The 14,590-nt window shown below is 47.1% G+C and overlaps 1 protein-coding gene across 1 annotated transcript in view; it reads left to right on the top strand.

Moving 5' to 3' along the window:
* Window positions 1-14,590, top strand: part of WDR97 (WD repeat domain 97) — a 327,470-nt gene that overhangs the window by 204,125 nt on the left and 108,755 nt on the right. Inside the window, exon 19 of the mRNA XM_069221060.1 lies at window positions 1,373-1,570. Within this exon, the coding sequence (XP_069077161.1) occupies window positions 1,373-1,570 (198 nt within the window). The remainder of the gene's footprint in view (window positions 1-1,372; window positions 1,571-14,590) is intronic.

The raw sequence follows: 14,590 nt of genomic DNA, 5'->3' as shown, positions 1-14,590 counted from the left end.
GTGGTTGCAGAGGAGTCCTGCTGGAGTCTTGCAAGCCAAATCTGAGGACCCAACCCAGAGGAAGACCCTCTCTAGCCCAAAGAGGAGGGTTGGTCACCTAACCAGGTAACTACCTATTAGAGGGTGCTTCTGACTTCACCTGCCTGATCTGGACACTCAGATGCTCCCAGAGGTCCCTGCCAACCTTGGGATCAAGATGCCAGAACCCAGTGAGCCCCTGGAGGATCTCTGGGCACCACCCCTGAGGTGGTGATGAACAGGGGAGTGGTCACTCCCCTTTCCATTGTCCAATTTCGTGCCAGATCAGGTTTCTGAACTGGTGTGGACTGGTTTATGCATGGAGGGCACCAAATGTGCCCTTCAAAGCAAAAACAGTGCCTGGGGAGGCAACCCCTCCCAAGCCAGTTACACCTATTTCCAAAGGTGTTACCGCCCTCTCCCAAAGGAAATCCTTTGTTCTGCCTTCCTGGTCTTGATCAGATCAAGCAGCAGGAGGGCAGAAACCTGTCTGAAGGGTGGCAGCAGTTGGGCTGCCTGGAAAACCCGGTAAGACTGTTTGATACCAAACATGCCCAGGTTCAGAGTTACCATTATGTAGCTGGACACAGGTAAAATGGCATACCCGCATTCACGAAGTCCAATAAAATGGGGCCGAGTTCGAGGGGGCACCTCTGCAAATGCAAGGGTGCCCTCACACACAGGTACCTAGGGCCTGCTATAGGGGTGACTTGGTGCAGTGACCTGTAGTGAACCGCAATGGCAGGCCTGCAGAACCCTTTAAATGGGCTCCCTGTGGGTGGCAGAATAACTGCTGCATCCCATAGGAATCCCCTGGACGCCCTATGCCCTGGGTACCTAGGTACCATATACTAGGAACGTACGTGGGGGGACCAGTATGCCAATTGTGGGAAGAAAAGGGTACAATTTAGAGGGTTAGCAGGAACCCAGTAGACACAGTCAAACATACTGACAAAAGGCAGAAAATGGGGGTAACCATGCCAAGAAAGAGGGTACTTTTCTACAACCATCCATATCTCCATGTAGGCCCTCTTTATATAGTGTTCAGGTTCTGTGTACCATGTCGGCTGAAGAGAAGATAACTCATTCATCTGAAGAGAGTAAAGAAATGATACAATAATTAGGCTAACAAAGTCATTTATTTGCTAGCTTTCTATTTCTTCAGGCAATAATCATATCATTATATATATGTACAGTGCATGAATGTTAGACATGATCATTAACACCCAAAAAAGGATATTGTTGTGCGTCATGTGCATATCAGGTAGTATGTGAATGATCTGTCACCTTGTTGCAGGTGAGTTAGACATTGTCTCCACTGACTGATGTTTACATTATTCTCTGTTTTCTTAAGACTTTCTCAAAGACCATTACAGTGGCTGAGTTTGTGTCCCAGCTTCTGCAAGGCTTGAAACTCGTCAACTTCCCAATGAAAGTTGGAATCATCGATGCAATCCTCTTGCTCCATGAACAGGAAGGTTTCCCGAATGTCCGAGAAGTCCACGATGCACTGATCTCTGCCCTAAACCTCGAAATACCACTTAACCTGCAGGTAAATACAAGCCTGTGACACCAAAATAATACATAACACTGCATGGCCTCAGAAGCACAGATTCAAGGTAAGCAATCATCTAGTCGTCAGAGTGATAGAAAACCTGCAGATGCAGATACTCACCATACACTAATGCATGCAGAGCTGGCCACATATCCACCCTTTCAAGAGCTGCTCTAGCTGTACAATGCACAACTGTCTTACAAGATACACATCCTCTCCAGGCAATACCATGGAGAATGGCAGTCACAGAACACACCCCTAGTATTAATGGAGGGAAACTTGGCATCAAATCTCCAGTGTCCCATGTCATGCCCTGGAGTAAACCAAATGCTCAGAAGAGACCCCCTCTAAGTGCTGAGGAACCCACACATACATCATACTCAATGATGACCCAGCTTTAGAACTAGACACTCAAAAATAGAAAAGGTGCCCTGCAAAGGAGCTTTTCCAGAACAAGAGCGCTTGCGTCAGGGGGGCACAGTGTGAGTTCGGAGGGTGGTGGTACTCTATAAGTGCATGGCCAAACCTCATCTATGGTGGTCCTTTGCTGGGGGGCCAACTGCCATACCCCATGCCCAATATTCTCAGGGCTTGGCTGCAGCATTCATGAGGCTTATGGAAAGGAAGAGAAACAACATCAGCAACAACCCATCTAATCAGTGTCTAGCATATTCCCTCAAGAGGCTCTGTAGACCGTCTTTCCCCCTCTGCTCCATCAGCCAGCAGTTGGGTACTTCTAATTCGTACTTGTTCTTTGGCTGTATTTGTTTGTACTTACTTTAATATTTGTGACTGTACTGCTGCAACGCGATTGCGTTGCTTATCTGCAGTGTGCCTTTGCTTTGTGTTGATTTCTGTGCTAACTGTTTTTTTTAGGTCGAGCATTCGAGACCTCTTGTACATACTTTAGCATATACTTTTATACTTCTTTGTGGGCTCTCTGCTTTTTCATTGGTTTGTTTCAGTGTCCTTAAAAATTCCTTGCTTGCTAGTGGCCAATCCTTGCTCTTTGTTCCACCTTTTCCACAGTTGTACACTCCTCTGGAGCATGGCCCTAGTACTTGTACCCTTCCACTTGTGCCAATGTAGCATGTGCTTAGGGATTACTTTTTCTGAGGCTAATAGCATTTGACCAGAGCTCTGGATGTTTCCAGTGGCTCCATTCTGTTTTTGCTAACAGGACTCTAAATCAAGTTCTTCTCTGGTTACATGTGCTGTGCATTTAAAGACTGAGGTCAAATGTTAGAGGCTGTTTTATGAGGGTGCCTATTTATGCCTCCTGCCTCCCCGGTGCAAAGACAATTGATTTTCTTGCGCACTGCCGATGCGTAGATAAAATCGCTACCATTACAATAATTAAAGTATATTCCCCCAATTCAAAATGGCCGACACACGTCATGCGCGATTACGTAATTTACGTCATAACAACGCCGTTTCTTTTGTTCTCTATTGCTTGTTTCTTTTGTGTTGTGTCCTTAAGAGTGCATGTGTTTTCGAACCATCTTATGTGCTTCTCTCACTTTGTTGCTGTCTGTCACCTTCTTGTTGTGTTTGCTCGTATGCTTCTCCTCATTGCCTTCCCCTCCTCTGCCCTCTGTGTTTTTTCCCCATTGCTCCCGGACTCCCTTGTGTTGTTTTCGCATTTGTTCCCCCTCCAAGTTTGATTTTGCGTCTGTTTTCCTCTTCCTCCGGTGTTGCTTTTGCATTTGTTACCCCCCTCACTCATTCGTGTTATTTTCACATCTGTTCCCCTGCACACCTAGTTGTATTATGTTTTGTTTAGTTACTGATTAAATTTGTAATGGTAACAAATGCTTTGTTTACGTACTCTTGTAATGATAATGCAGTGCAGGGAAATTGGCAGCACAACCATTCAAAGGTGTCGGCCACAATCCACTCAACCTGGATTAAGTATTTGTTGAAATGGCGCTCCGTTTTCCTTTTCCATAACACTGCAGATAACGTGGCTTGCGAGCATCTCCCCCCGCACCCGGACTCCTTAGGACTATATCTAAGAGTGAGTTCTGTTTACTTTGGTCTCTCTCTCCCTTTCTCTTCTCCTTCCATCATATCTCTTTCTCTCTCTACCTTCATTGCTCTGTCCCTCTCTCCTCATTTTGCCTGCTTGTCATATCGCGCCCTCCTTTGTTCGTTATTTATCTGTCCAGTCTCTAACCTTCTTCCCTTCTCTTCCTCCCCTCTCTCTCTCTTAATCTCGTTTTTTGCTGAAAAGTTTCCATTGGTTTTTAAGACTGATTTCTGGACAAATACACACTTTCTGGGCATGCTCCTTACTGGCGTCATGTGAAATGTTCTGGGAGCAGCTAAGCCATACAACTGTTACATAGTGTGTTCGTAAATAGGTTCTTCGGTGTTTCAAAAGACGTGCAATCTTTATCGGTGAGAGTGCTGTGTACTTTCCCACAACTGCCCCTTGAGTCCTTTCTTGCTTTCTTTGTAGTATTTGGACTAGTTTTATGGTCTTGAGGTGTCTCTCGGCACACTTCAGTATATTTTGCCTCTGGCTGTGGTGCGTTTGTGGAGTCAAAGTTCTCCGTTCTAAACTAACTGCTTCTCAGGTGGTTCCTGGCAGATTCATGGAGTCCCTTTATTTTTGGAAATAAATTACCAATTATTTTTTCACCAAAGTCTTTTATCCATAATTAGCATTCTTTGTAAAGGGCTCACCATGTCAAGGGGCGGTACCTGTGAAGGAATACCTTCAGGACCAGCTTTTGGTTTATGTTTCACTATGTCTGTAGTTACTACTTTCTGCTCTGTATTTTTAACCTCAGCAGGTTTCTGATTCCCATTTACTGTATATCCTGCTGCCACCCCCACCCCCCAGGCTGGTGGGGGGTGTTTATCTTAAGCTCTTTACTTGCTACAGGACTATCAACACTCCTCTTGCTGAATGTTTGTTTCTCTATCCTTCCTTACTCTTTTTTTTCTCTCCTCTGTCTCCATTTTGCTCTCCCCCTCATTTACCTCACGCTTCTTCCTCTCACGATTCTCACTCCCTTTCCCTTCTCTTTAACTCTTCCCTCCTACGTGTCATCAAACTCACATAACTGGCCATTTCTCACTCCATTTCTCACTTTCTCTTAAGCTTTACCTCATTCTCCTTTCTCTTCCTTAGTTTCTTATTCTCTTCTAGTCTGTCTCTCCTTTCTCCTCTTCCACCTCTTCTCATCATTCCATTCCTCCTCTTCTCATCCTTCCTTTCCTCCTCTTCTCATCCTTCCTTTCCTCCTCTTCTCATCATTCCTCCTCTTCTCATCCTTCCTTTCCTCCTCTTCTCTTCATTCCTTCTCTTCTCATCATTCCATTCCTCCTCTTCTCATCATTCCTCCTCTTCTCATCATTCCTTTCTTCCTCTTCTCATCATTCCTTACCTCCTTTTCTAATCCTTCCTTTCCTCCTCCTCTCACCCTTCCTTCCCTCTTCTCATCATTCCTTTCCTCTTCTCATTATCCCTTTCATATTTCCTTTCCTCTTCTCATCATTCCTTTCTTCCTCTTCTCATCATTCCGTTCCTCTTCTCATCCTTCCCTCTTCTCATCATTCCTTTCGTCTTCTTCTCATCATTCCTTTCCTCTTCTTCTTATCATTCCTCTTCTCATCATTCCTGTCCTCCTCTTCTCATCCTTCCTTTCCTTTTCTCATCCTTCCTTTCCTCTTCTTATCCTTCCTTTCCTCTTATCATCATTCCTGTCCTCTTCTCATCATTCCTTATCCCCTCTTCTCATCCTTCCTTCCCTCTTCTCATCCTTCCTTTCCTCCTCTCATCATCCTTCCTTCCCTCTTCTCATCATTCCTTTCCTCTTCTACTCATCATTCCTCTTCTCATCATTCCTGTCCTTCTCTTCTCATCCTTCCTTTCCCCTTCTGGAAGTGCTTTAGTTATATGCAGGGACACTGGAATTATATGGCAGGAAAAGACGTAATTATGAGGCAGGGTTGACCTATTCATGTGTCAAAAAAAAAGTCCAGTTATGAATTTACAATGCCAATAGCTCTAACTCAAGCAAATGCAAGACCTATTGCATTGCAAATGCTTGTTCTTTCAGAGTACTGCGGCCGTGAGAACACTCAGTCGCTCCTTCGCAGTCACACCTCAGAGTTCCTGATGGTGCAATCAGGACTTTTGCCTCCACGTGAGGCGTGCTCAGGCTCCTGGGTGGAGCTGTCGCCTTACCGCATGAGGACGCCACACTAGGTGACCTCGTGCCTAGTGAGTCTTGTACCCTGTCGTTGAATGGCATGCTCCGCGAACATTTAATCAAGAAGCGCAGCCGGCCACCAGTCTCCATGCTGGTGTTCTTGGCTTTTCCAAATTTATTGCTGCTTTGATAAAGCTGTCGCCTGAAGTCACAATGTCCTTCTGGGGTCTTGAATTGCTTTCTCATGCTGCACAGCTCACTGAAGTAGCAGACGCCGACCCAGGTGAGTTTTCTCTGGCCCTGTAGATCTAGTTGGGTGTTTTGGGCATCTAGAACATGATCTGTGTTGCTGCATGGTTATATCTCTGCCCATATTATATCTGGTTTCTCCCAGTAATTAATCAGTCCTCACCATCGAAGATATTGCAGCTTCCTACCTAGAGGAGGATAGCATAATTTATCTCTCTATAGATGAACATTTTTGGGGCAAAATGGATGCCACCATCCACCAGGCAGTTTCAGTGGTGGTAGAGCCCCTAGAGAAGAAGCTCTTATGCATGGCAACTCAGTCCCAACAACCCCGCTCCAAGAGGGAAGATCCACTACGACCTTTAGTACCCCTACCTCTAGAGCAACCTACCCCGTCACCCAAAGAAGGGAAAAGAAAATGCACAGATAACTTTGGCATTGATCTGGATGCCTTTGAGGGGCTGAAAAAGCCTACCTCAACTAGCCTCCATCTTGGTTCTTTGACTCTCTTGATCCTGCCCAACCCGGCCCCTCGGAGGAACATCCTACCCATACGCCCAACGTATTTCCCACCCCAGGATCTGCTTGTGAATGATTCCCCAAATGCTTCGGATGACGAAGGGGACCCTGACAGGCCTTGGCGTCGCTCCTCCACTGCCGCCCTCACTGAGGGCGATGCAATGGAAGATGCTGACCCTCAAGACGCCGGATCTGACATGTTAGACCCTGAGGATTTTCCACATCTGAGTTTGGCGGAATGGACACGTGCGCCTAAAGGACTACCTACATGGCGGGGGTGCTTAGGAAAGCTAATTGACAAAATGCCCTCATCCTTCCCTTGAGGGCAAAGTAGCGTTGACGCCAGAAATTGATCCACAGATGGCCAACTTCCTAAGTACGTACATTAGAGAACCTTAAAAAGGCATAGACCGGCCCTAGCGCTCATGCCAGAATAAGCTTCTAGATGTGGCCGGGCCCCAGTGTCTGACCTGGACATGGCTGAAGACGCCAAAGCATGCCTCAACAAGCGGTCATATTTTTTGGGAAATGCGAACTCCGCCGAGCACTGCAGCTCCCTTCTAATCTGGTGATCTAGTGAAGATCTGGTGACCTCGGAGACTGGCCCAATCACCCAAGGCAGTCTTTTCAGAGACCCTTCAGTCAGAGAACTGGGTAAATTTGTTGCAACCTTTAACTCCCTGGATAAACCCTAGGCACTGATCAAGAGAACTTGACACTCTTTTGTTTCCCTAAGGCTGGCCATGGCAGGGGACGCTCAGCTGGCTGCGCTTCATTCCAAGCCTCCGCCAAGGGTTCCTCTTTCTGTGGACAACGGCCAGACTCCTCCAAGTTTGGCTCCTTCTACCCCACGAGAAACCAACCTCGCCGCCGGGGGTCCCCCGGAGCATCTAGGGGCAGGAGCGCCCATGCCTCCTGTCGAGGTGAGTGTGCATCCCGCACAACTGTAAATTTGTGGGGCAGATTGAGAGAGTTTCTCACAACTGGGAGGCTCTTTCTTCAGACATGTGGGTCCTTCAGTCTGTTCACGGTTATCACATAGAGTTCTACGGGTCCCTCTGTCAACACGTCAAGCTGTGCCCTCTCACCTTCTCCGCTGCGCAGACTGCCCTTGTGGACTTGGAGGAACTCCTGACAAAAGGTGTGATTGTACCCACTCAGAGACACCCCGTGGGTTTCCTTAGCAACTCTTCTTGGTGGACAAGAGAGAGGGGGCCAACTTCCTGTGAACAATCTATGGGAATTCAACGAGTGGCTGTTTTTTTGCCACTTCAAGATGGAGGGGATCCATCGTCTTAGGGATCTTCTGCAGGTACACCTGAATCTGAAGGATGAGTATCTCATGATCCCAATCTACCCTCCTTATAGCCGTTTTCTCCAGTTCGAGTGACTTTGCTAGACATTTGAATTCACAGCACTCCCATTCAGGCTTTCCTCTGCACCCTGGTGCTTCACAAAAATCTTGGAACTCCTTCGGGCAAGGGGTATCCATCTCATTGTCTACCTCAATGACATCCTTTTTAATGGGTTAATGTCCATTGAAACTGCAGACGACGCTAAACCTCCTGGAGTCCCTGGGGTTTGTCATCAACAAAGGCATTCAGTTATTTCACCAACCCCCTCACTGGTTTTCCTGAGTTTTCTGGTGGATGTGGTCAACATGACTATCAGTCTTCTCTCTCGGAAGTTGACAAAAGTCTAGCATGGGCTCAGACGAACAATAGACAAGCCCTTCACATCCCGCGACATATCTCCAGGATTGTGGGTCTCCTTTCCTCATCCATACAGGCCATATTCCCAAGCCCCTTGCACTACTGGGCCATACTACGTCTGAAGGCCTTTCACCTCAGGAGTGGCCTCACCTATGCGCAGTAGGTTCTGCAGTCAGAGGAGTCCAGAGAGGAGCTGAGGTGGTGGATATCGCATATGGAGTCCTTCAGAGCCCTATATAGTCATCAAATCCAACGCCAGCGCCACTGGATGGGGAGCACGTTGTTGGGAGTTTTCCACAAGAGGAAAATATTCAGAAGAAAAGATGCTCCACATAAACTGTCTGGAATGGATGTTGGGGTCCTTCGCAGTAAAATGCAGGACCAAGGACAGATCGAATGCTCTGTCCTCTTGAAGGTGGACAATGTGGCGGTCTCTTTCAGACTTGGCCCAAACATTTTGGCAATATTGCCTTGAGAATCAGATCTCAGTGACAGTGGGACACCTCCCAGGTCAGTAGGAACAAGTGGCATTTCCGCCATTGGCACAATTCAAGTTCATGGAAGCTGGATCCCTGGATGTTTCAAGGCATTCAGACCCTGTGGAGTTCTTCCATGGTGGGTCTTTTCCCCTCCTGCCTGGACCACCAGATGGCAAGGTATTTCAGCTTGAGGCCGCACCCCAATGCAGCAGCAACGGGCGCATTTCTTCAGGACTGGGGGAGCGATACGGGGTATGCATTTTCTATGTTTGCTATAATCATGAGATTCTCCAACAAAGTTTATCAAGAGTGAGCAGACATGGTAGTGATTTCCCCGATATGGAGGTCTCAAGTATGGGATTCTATAATCTGTCTACCCCTACTTACAGCCCTCCTCACAATCTAGTCTTGGACGGTTCTCTGAATCTCCTGGCCTGTGGGATTACAGGGAATTGTGGAAAGTCCCAGAGCTTTCGAGCCAAGCTGCAGACTTGCTCTCCAAGGCATGGGCGGATAGCACCATCAAACAATACCGATAGGCTTGGACTAGAGGGCTGGGTTGGTGTAGTCAACGACATCTGGATCCCATGGTGGCTGACATTGTCCATATTTTGAATTTCCTCGCATCCCTGGCCCCAGAAGGCTTGGCCTATAGTTCCATTAATACCTTCTGTTCAGCAATTTCTGCTGGTCACGTACAGGTTGAAGACTACCTGGCGGGAGAACATCTTTTGGTACGCAAACTTCTCAGAGGGATATGGTTGTCCATTCCTCCGGAACCTAGGCAGTCCTCTCTGTGGAATGTTAATACAGTCCTCAATTTGTTCCTCTTCTGGCCTTCCAATATGTATCTGTCTCATAAACAAGTGTCAGCAAAACTGATTACCTTGTTATGCCTCATTTCGTGTAGGAGGGTTTCAGATGTTAGGGCCCTCTGCATAACAGGTTCTCATATGGTTTCATATCCTACCTTCTCTGAGGTTACTGAGTTGTGTGTGATACAAGCCGTCAAGATTTATGAGTCCATGACTGAAGACATTAGCCCTCAAGGGGAGTGCCAGCTCCTCTTTGCCCTGACGAGGCCCCAGAGGGCAGTTCCTTCACCCACCATTGCTAGATAGGTAGGATCATGCAGGAAGCAGGGATTGACATTCACAAATTTGGAGTGCATTCAGTGTGGGGCTATGATCTCCAAAGCTTTTACCCTGAGAGCACTCGTCGGGGACATTCTTAATGTGGTGGATTGGTCTTCAAACTCCACTTTTAAGTGGCTTTATTTTAAACCTATCCATGATATTGCATCACTGGTGGTGGAGAGACATTGAACTAGCATAATCCTCTCCTCCGGGTCCTGACATAGAATGTAAAATGTCTTAGCTATTGTAACAGAAAGTTTCAAATCTATTAAGGACACGGAAGTGAGGATTATTGGACCCTAACCCACCCAGATGGGGTGGTCATGTTTGATTACCAACTGAGTTATACGCAAGTAAATTCTTATCTTCTTTGGTTACAATAGATTGTGCTTTGTTCATGCACCCGAAAGCTTGTATTTAAAACTTTCAAATGTTTCTCCCTTATGCCAGACTCTTAAAATTCAACACAATGAAAGTGTAGTTAATATGGAAACTGGATGTTCGATGATCAGGACATATTTTTCTTCTAGTGACAGAGTCTTTCAAAGAGGATTGAGGTGTACCTTCACTGGTAGGTGTGGCATAAAGAAAGAGGGGGAAAGAAGATCTACAGAGGCTCTTGAGGGAATATGCTGTCCCAGCTCTACATATAATGAGGCTGATTGCCTTCTGATTCTGCTCTGGTGGGGCTAATATTGTGCCCTTGTGTACTTGGCTTGGGGGTCCTTCACCATACAAGGGTTTAGGTGTGACCCCTCTCACCCTCTTGCAACTCTTTATGTACCCGCTGAAGAGGGCCCCACCCTAACCTGACATCGGCAGCCCTGGGCCTTCTCCTGGGAACCCATTGTCTCTGATGGGCTGCATTCAGCCATGTGCTGAGACCCTGAAACCACTGGCTGTCCACTGAGAGGCTCTCTGCCTGCCACAGTAGCTACCAACACCACTTTCTTACCCATCTGCACAGTGGATGACTATAGTCCCCCTGGACTGACACCCACGTTAGCCTGCTCTATTGCCCGGATCCTCAGGGTGCCTAGTTTCCTGCATTGCTCGCTCTCCCCTCTAGTGTCATCCTGTTCCTCCTGAATCCAGATAAAAGCTCCTCCATCCTACTGAGTTACAGCTGCTGCCCTGCCTGCAGTGCAACCATAATTGACGCTTATACCATACTACCTGGTGAGCCATCTTCTGTAATCATGGTTCAGGTGGCCCCAAGCAAAAAAGACTGACTTTTGATCCAGTGTATGGCCTCCACAATCAACATTCCTCATTAAACACTGAAGATCCACCCCACTCGGACCCTGCCACATTGCCCTCTACCGGCCAGTTTCCAGTCCATGGACACAGGTGTGAACTCACTTAACGATTGCTTGAACTGCATTGGGGAGTGCCTCAACTGCTATACCACCCACTTAGACAGAGCAGTACAAAGGACTTCGGACATGGAAGATAGTGCCTCCAACATTGCAAGTTGCTTGGAGAGGGTGGAGTGTCTTCTTAAGACCACTGTGGCAAAGCATTAAGATCTGGAGACCAGATCCTGACGCAACAACCTACACATTTTGGGAGTATCTGAGACCATTAACATGGGCTATCCGGATCTCTTTGTTGAAAAGCTGCTGGTTGAACTTTTGGGCCACCTGATCTTTACGGCACATTTGTAATGGAGCGAGCCCATCGATCCTTGGACCCCCCCTCCCATTGGAGCCACTCCCCACCCGATTATAGCCAGACTCCTTTATTATCAGGACCATGATACGGCACTCTGCCTGACCCACGAACACGTTCCTCTTGAGTATCAGTGCTCCACCTTGGATCTCTTTCCTGATTTTAGGCTGGCTGTGCAGGACGGCAGGCGTAAATTCAGTGATGTCAAGAACACTCTCTGTAAGCAAGGCTTGAAGTACAGCATGCTCTACCTGACACATCTTCGTGTTGAAGCTAATGGTCGTCAACATTTTTTCAACAGTCCCTCTGAGGTGGCCCAGTTCTCTAAACAACAGGCATCAAGATGGTGGTTCTTCTACACTTTATTTATTTCTAAACATCCAGATTGCCTTGACTAATTCCTTCTTTTCCAAGAAGTGTGTAGCCTCCTGGCTTGCCTGATCTGGGCAGACCGCCACCCCCACTTGCTCTAGACAAGACTGCTGGTTTAAGGATGACAGTATGTTGAGTTCAGTGTTGTTTGGCACGCAGCAACATTACCGCGTGCCGAACCTATGTTGCGGTCTTGCCGGCTGTCGCGTTCTCCCGTGCTCTCGAGCGCGAGAGAAACGGTTGGAAAGCTGCGAGGCCGGAGGACGTGACAGCCGCGGTCTTTGATTTCATGAAAATAAACTTATGTAAATCTTCGCATCGTCTCCTACCTTCTTCACAACACAGTACTTATGTTTGTAGGTGACTATGCCTATCCTACAACAAGTCGCAACTGTAGTCCCAAACCTCCGGCTCACAAGCAGTACCTCACCAAAAAACCCAAGCAGTAAAAGGTGATTTGTGGCAGCCTTTACTCATGAACTCAAAAGTGTTACATCTCAGGGAGTGTTGTGGTTAAATGGAGATTACCCATTTCTCACATGAACTACGTCTCAATCAAACACAGGCAATGAAAGAGATGCAGTAGAGTTTGGAATAGGTTTTATTAACAATACTGCAATCTACGATAAGTTACATGGGCTGCAAGGATAAGGATAATGAACAGTGCAAGAAATAGAATTGTAAAACCAAGAATCATGAATACAAAGACCCCCACCATCTTGCAATAACATGAAATGACATGAGATATGAAATATGTCCTAATACCCTAACATGATGAACCTAACCCCTAACCTAAAGAGATCTAGGTGTTATAAACCTAATCTGCCAGTACCATGTCCATGAGAAGAGCCCCCTAACCTGAGTTACCTTGGATTGAGGTCTCTAGATCAGACTCCGTAGGGACACGAAGACTGGGTCAGCATTAAGGCGACGTGTAGCATAGATAGCGTCGATGGCATCTGGTAGGAATCCCTCTGACTATCTGTCTGTGTAAGCTGCATTTATACAGATCTGACCGGACCTTTGACATAGGTCTGTTCCCAAACAATAGGTAAAAAGACATGCTTGGGGCTGCAATTACATAAACAATTCTTTGGAATACTCAAGGTGGGAAAGTACCTAGTGTGAACACCTACATCTTATCTATCTTTGGCGCTGATAGTGACGCCTTAGCAGAGGGGCACTGATAACATGAAACTAAAACATTGTCCCAACTAAAAACAATGCAGCCATCTTGGAAAGATATAATTAAATAATTGCCCTGAAACAGAGCAAGCCAAGTAGGGTAAATGTCACTGGGTGACAGAGGCACAAGTCTGCAATCCACAAGGCTAAGCCAACTCCTGCTTCCCATTAAAACAAGACAGGATTCACTACACTAGGAGACATTTGCGCAAGGCGCGTTCTCTTCCTGTCAACTACATTCCATGGGAGATCTCTTTACAAATCGCGGGGTCAACCTATGCACTACCTTTGAGTCTGCAGGAACCCATCCTCCATTGATAGGTTCATCAGCCTGTGCCTCCTGTAGGAGGCTGGACTGGCTTGTAGTGAGTACCAAGGGGTACTTGCACTTTGCACCAGGCCCAGTTATCCCTTATTAGTGTATAGGGTGTCTAGCAGCATAGGCTGATAGATAATGGTAGCTTAGCAGAGCAGCTTAGGCTGAACTAGGAGACGAGTGAAGCTCCTACAGTACCACTAGTGTCACTTGCACAATATCATAAGAAAACACAATACACAGATATACTAAAAATAAAGGTACTTTATTTTTATGACAATATGCCAAAGTATCTCAGAGTGTACCCTCAGTAAGAGGATAGCAAATATACACAAAATATATGTACACAATACCAAAAATATGCAGTATAGTCTTAGAAAACAGTGCAAACAATGTGTAGTTACAATAGGATGCAATGGGGACACATAGGGATAGGGGCAACACAAACCATATACTCCAAAAGTGGAATGCGAACCACGAATGGACCCCAAACCTATGTGACCTTGTAGAGGGCCGCTGGGACTATTAGAAAATAGTGGGGGTTAGAAAAATAGCCCACCCCAAGACCCTGAAAAGTGAGTGCAAAGTGCACTAAAGTTCCCCAAAGGACATAGAAGTCGTGATAGGGGAATTCTGCAGGAAAGACACAAACCAGCAATGCAACAACGATGGATTTCCAGTCGAGGGTACCTGTGGGACAAGGGGACCAAGTCCAAAAGTCACAAGCAAGTCGGAGATGGGCAGGTGCCCAGGAAATGCCAGCTGTGGGTGAAAAGAAGCTGCCACTGGACAGTAGAAGCTTAGGTTTCTGCCGGAACGACAAGGGCTAGAGACTTCCCCTTTGGAGGACGGATCCCTCACGCCGTGGAGAGTCGTGCAGAAGTGTTTTCCCGCCAAAAGACCGCCAACAAGCCTTGCTAGCTGCAAATCGTACGGTTAGTGTTTTTGGATGCTGCTGTGGCCCAGGAGGGACCAGGATGTCGCCAATTGCGTCAGGGGACAGAGGGGGCATCGAGCAAGACAAGGAGCCCTCTCAGCAGCAGGTAGCACCCGGAGAAGTGCCAGAAACAGGCACTACAAGGATGCGTGAAACGGTGCTCACCCGAAGTCGCACAAAGGAGTCCCACGTCGCCGGAGAACAACTTAGGAGGTCGTGCAATGTCGTGGACCCAGGCTGGACTGTGCACAAAGGATTTCCGCCGGAAGTGCACGGAG

This window comes from Pleurodeles waltl, chromosome 2_2, assembly GCF_031143425.1.
Source record: "Pleurodeles waltl isolate 20211129_DDA chromosome 2_2, aPleWal1.hap1.20221129, whole genome shotgun sequence".
NCBI lineage: Eukaryota > Metazoa > Chordata > Amphibia > Caudata > Salamandridae > Pleurodeles > Pleurodeles waltl.
The sequence above is the reverse complement of the archived record's forward strand: the minus strand, read 5'-3'. Positions and strand labels throughout refer to the sequence as shown.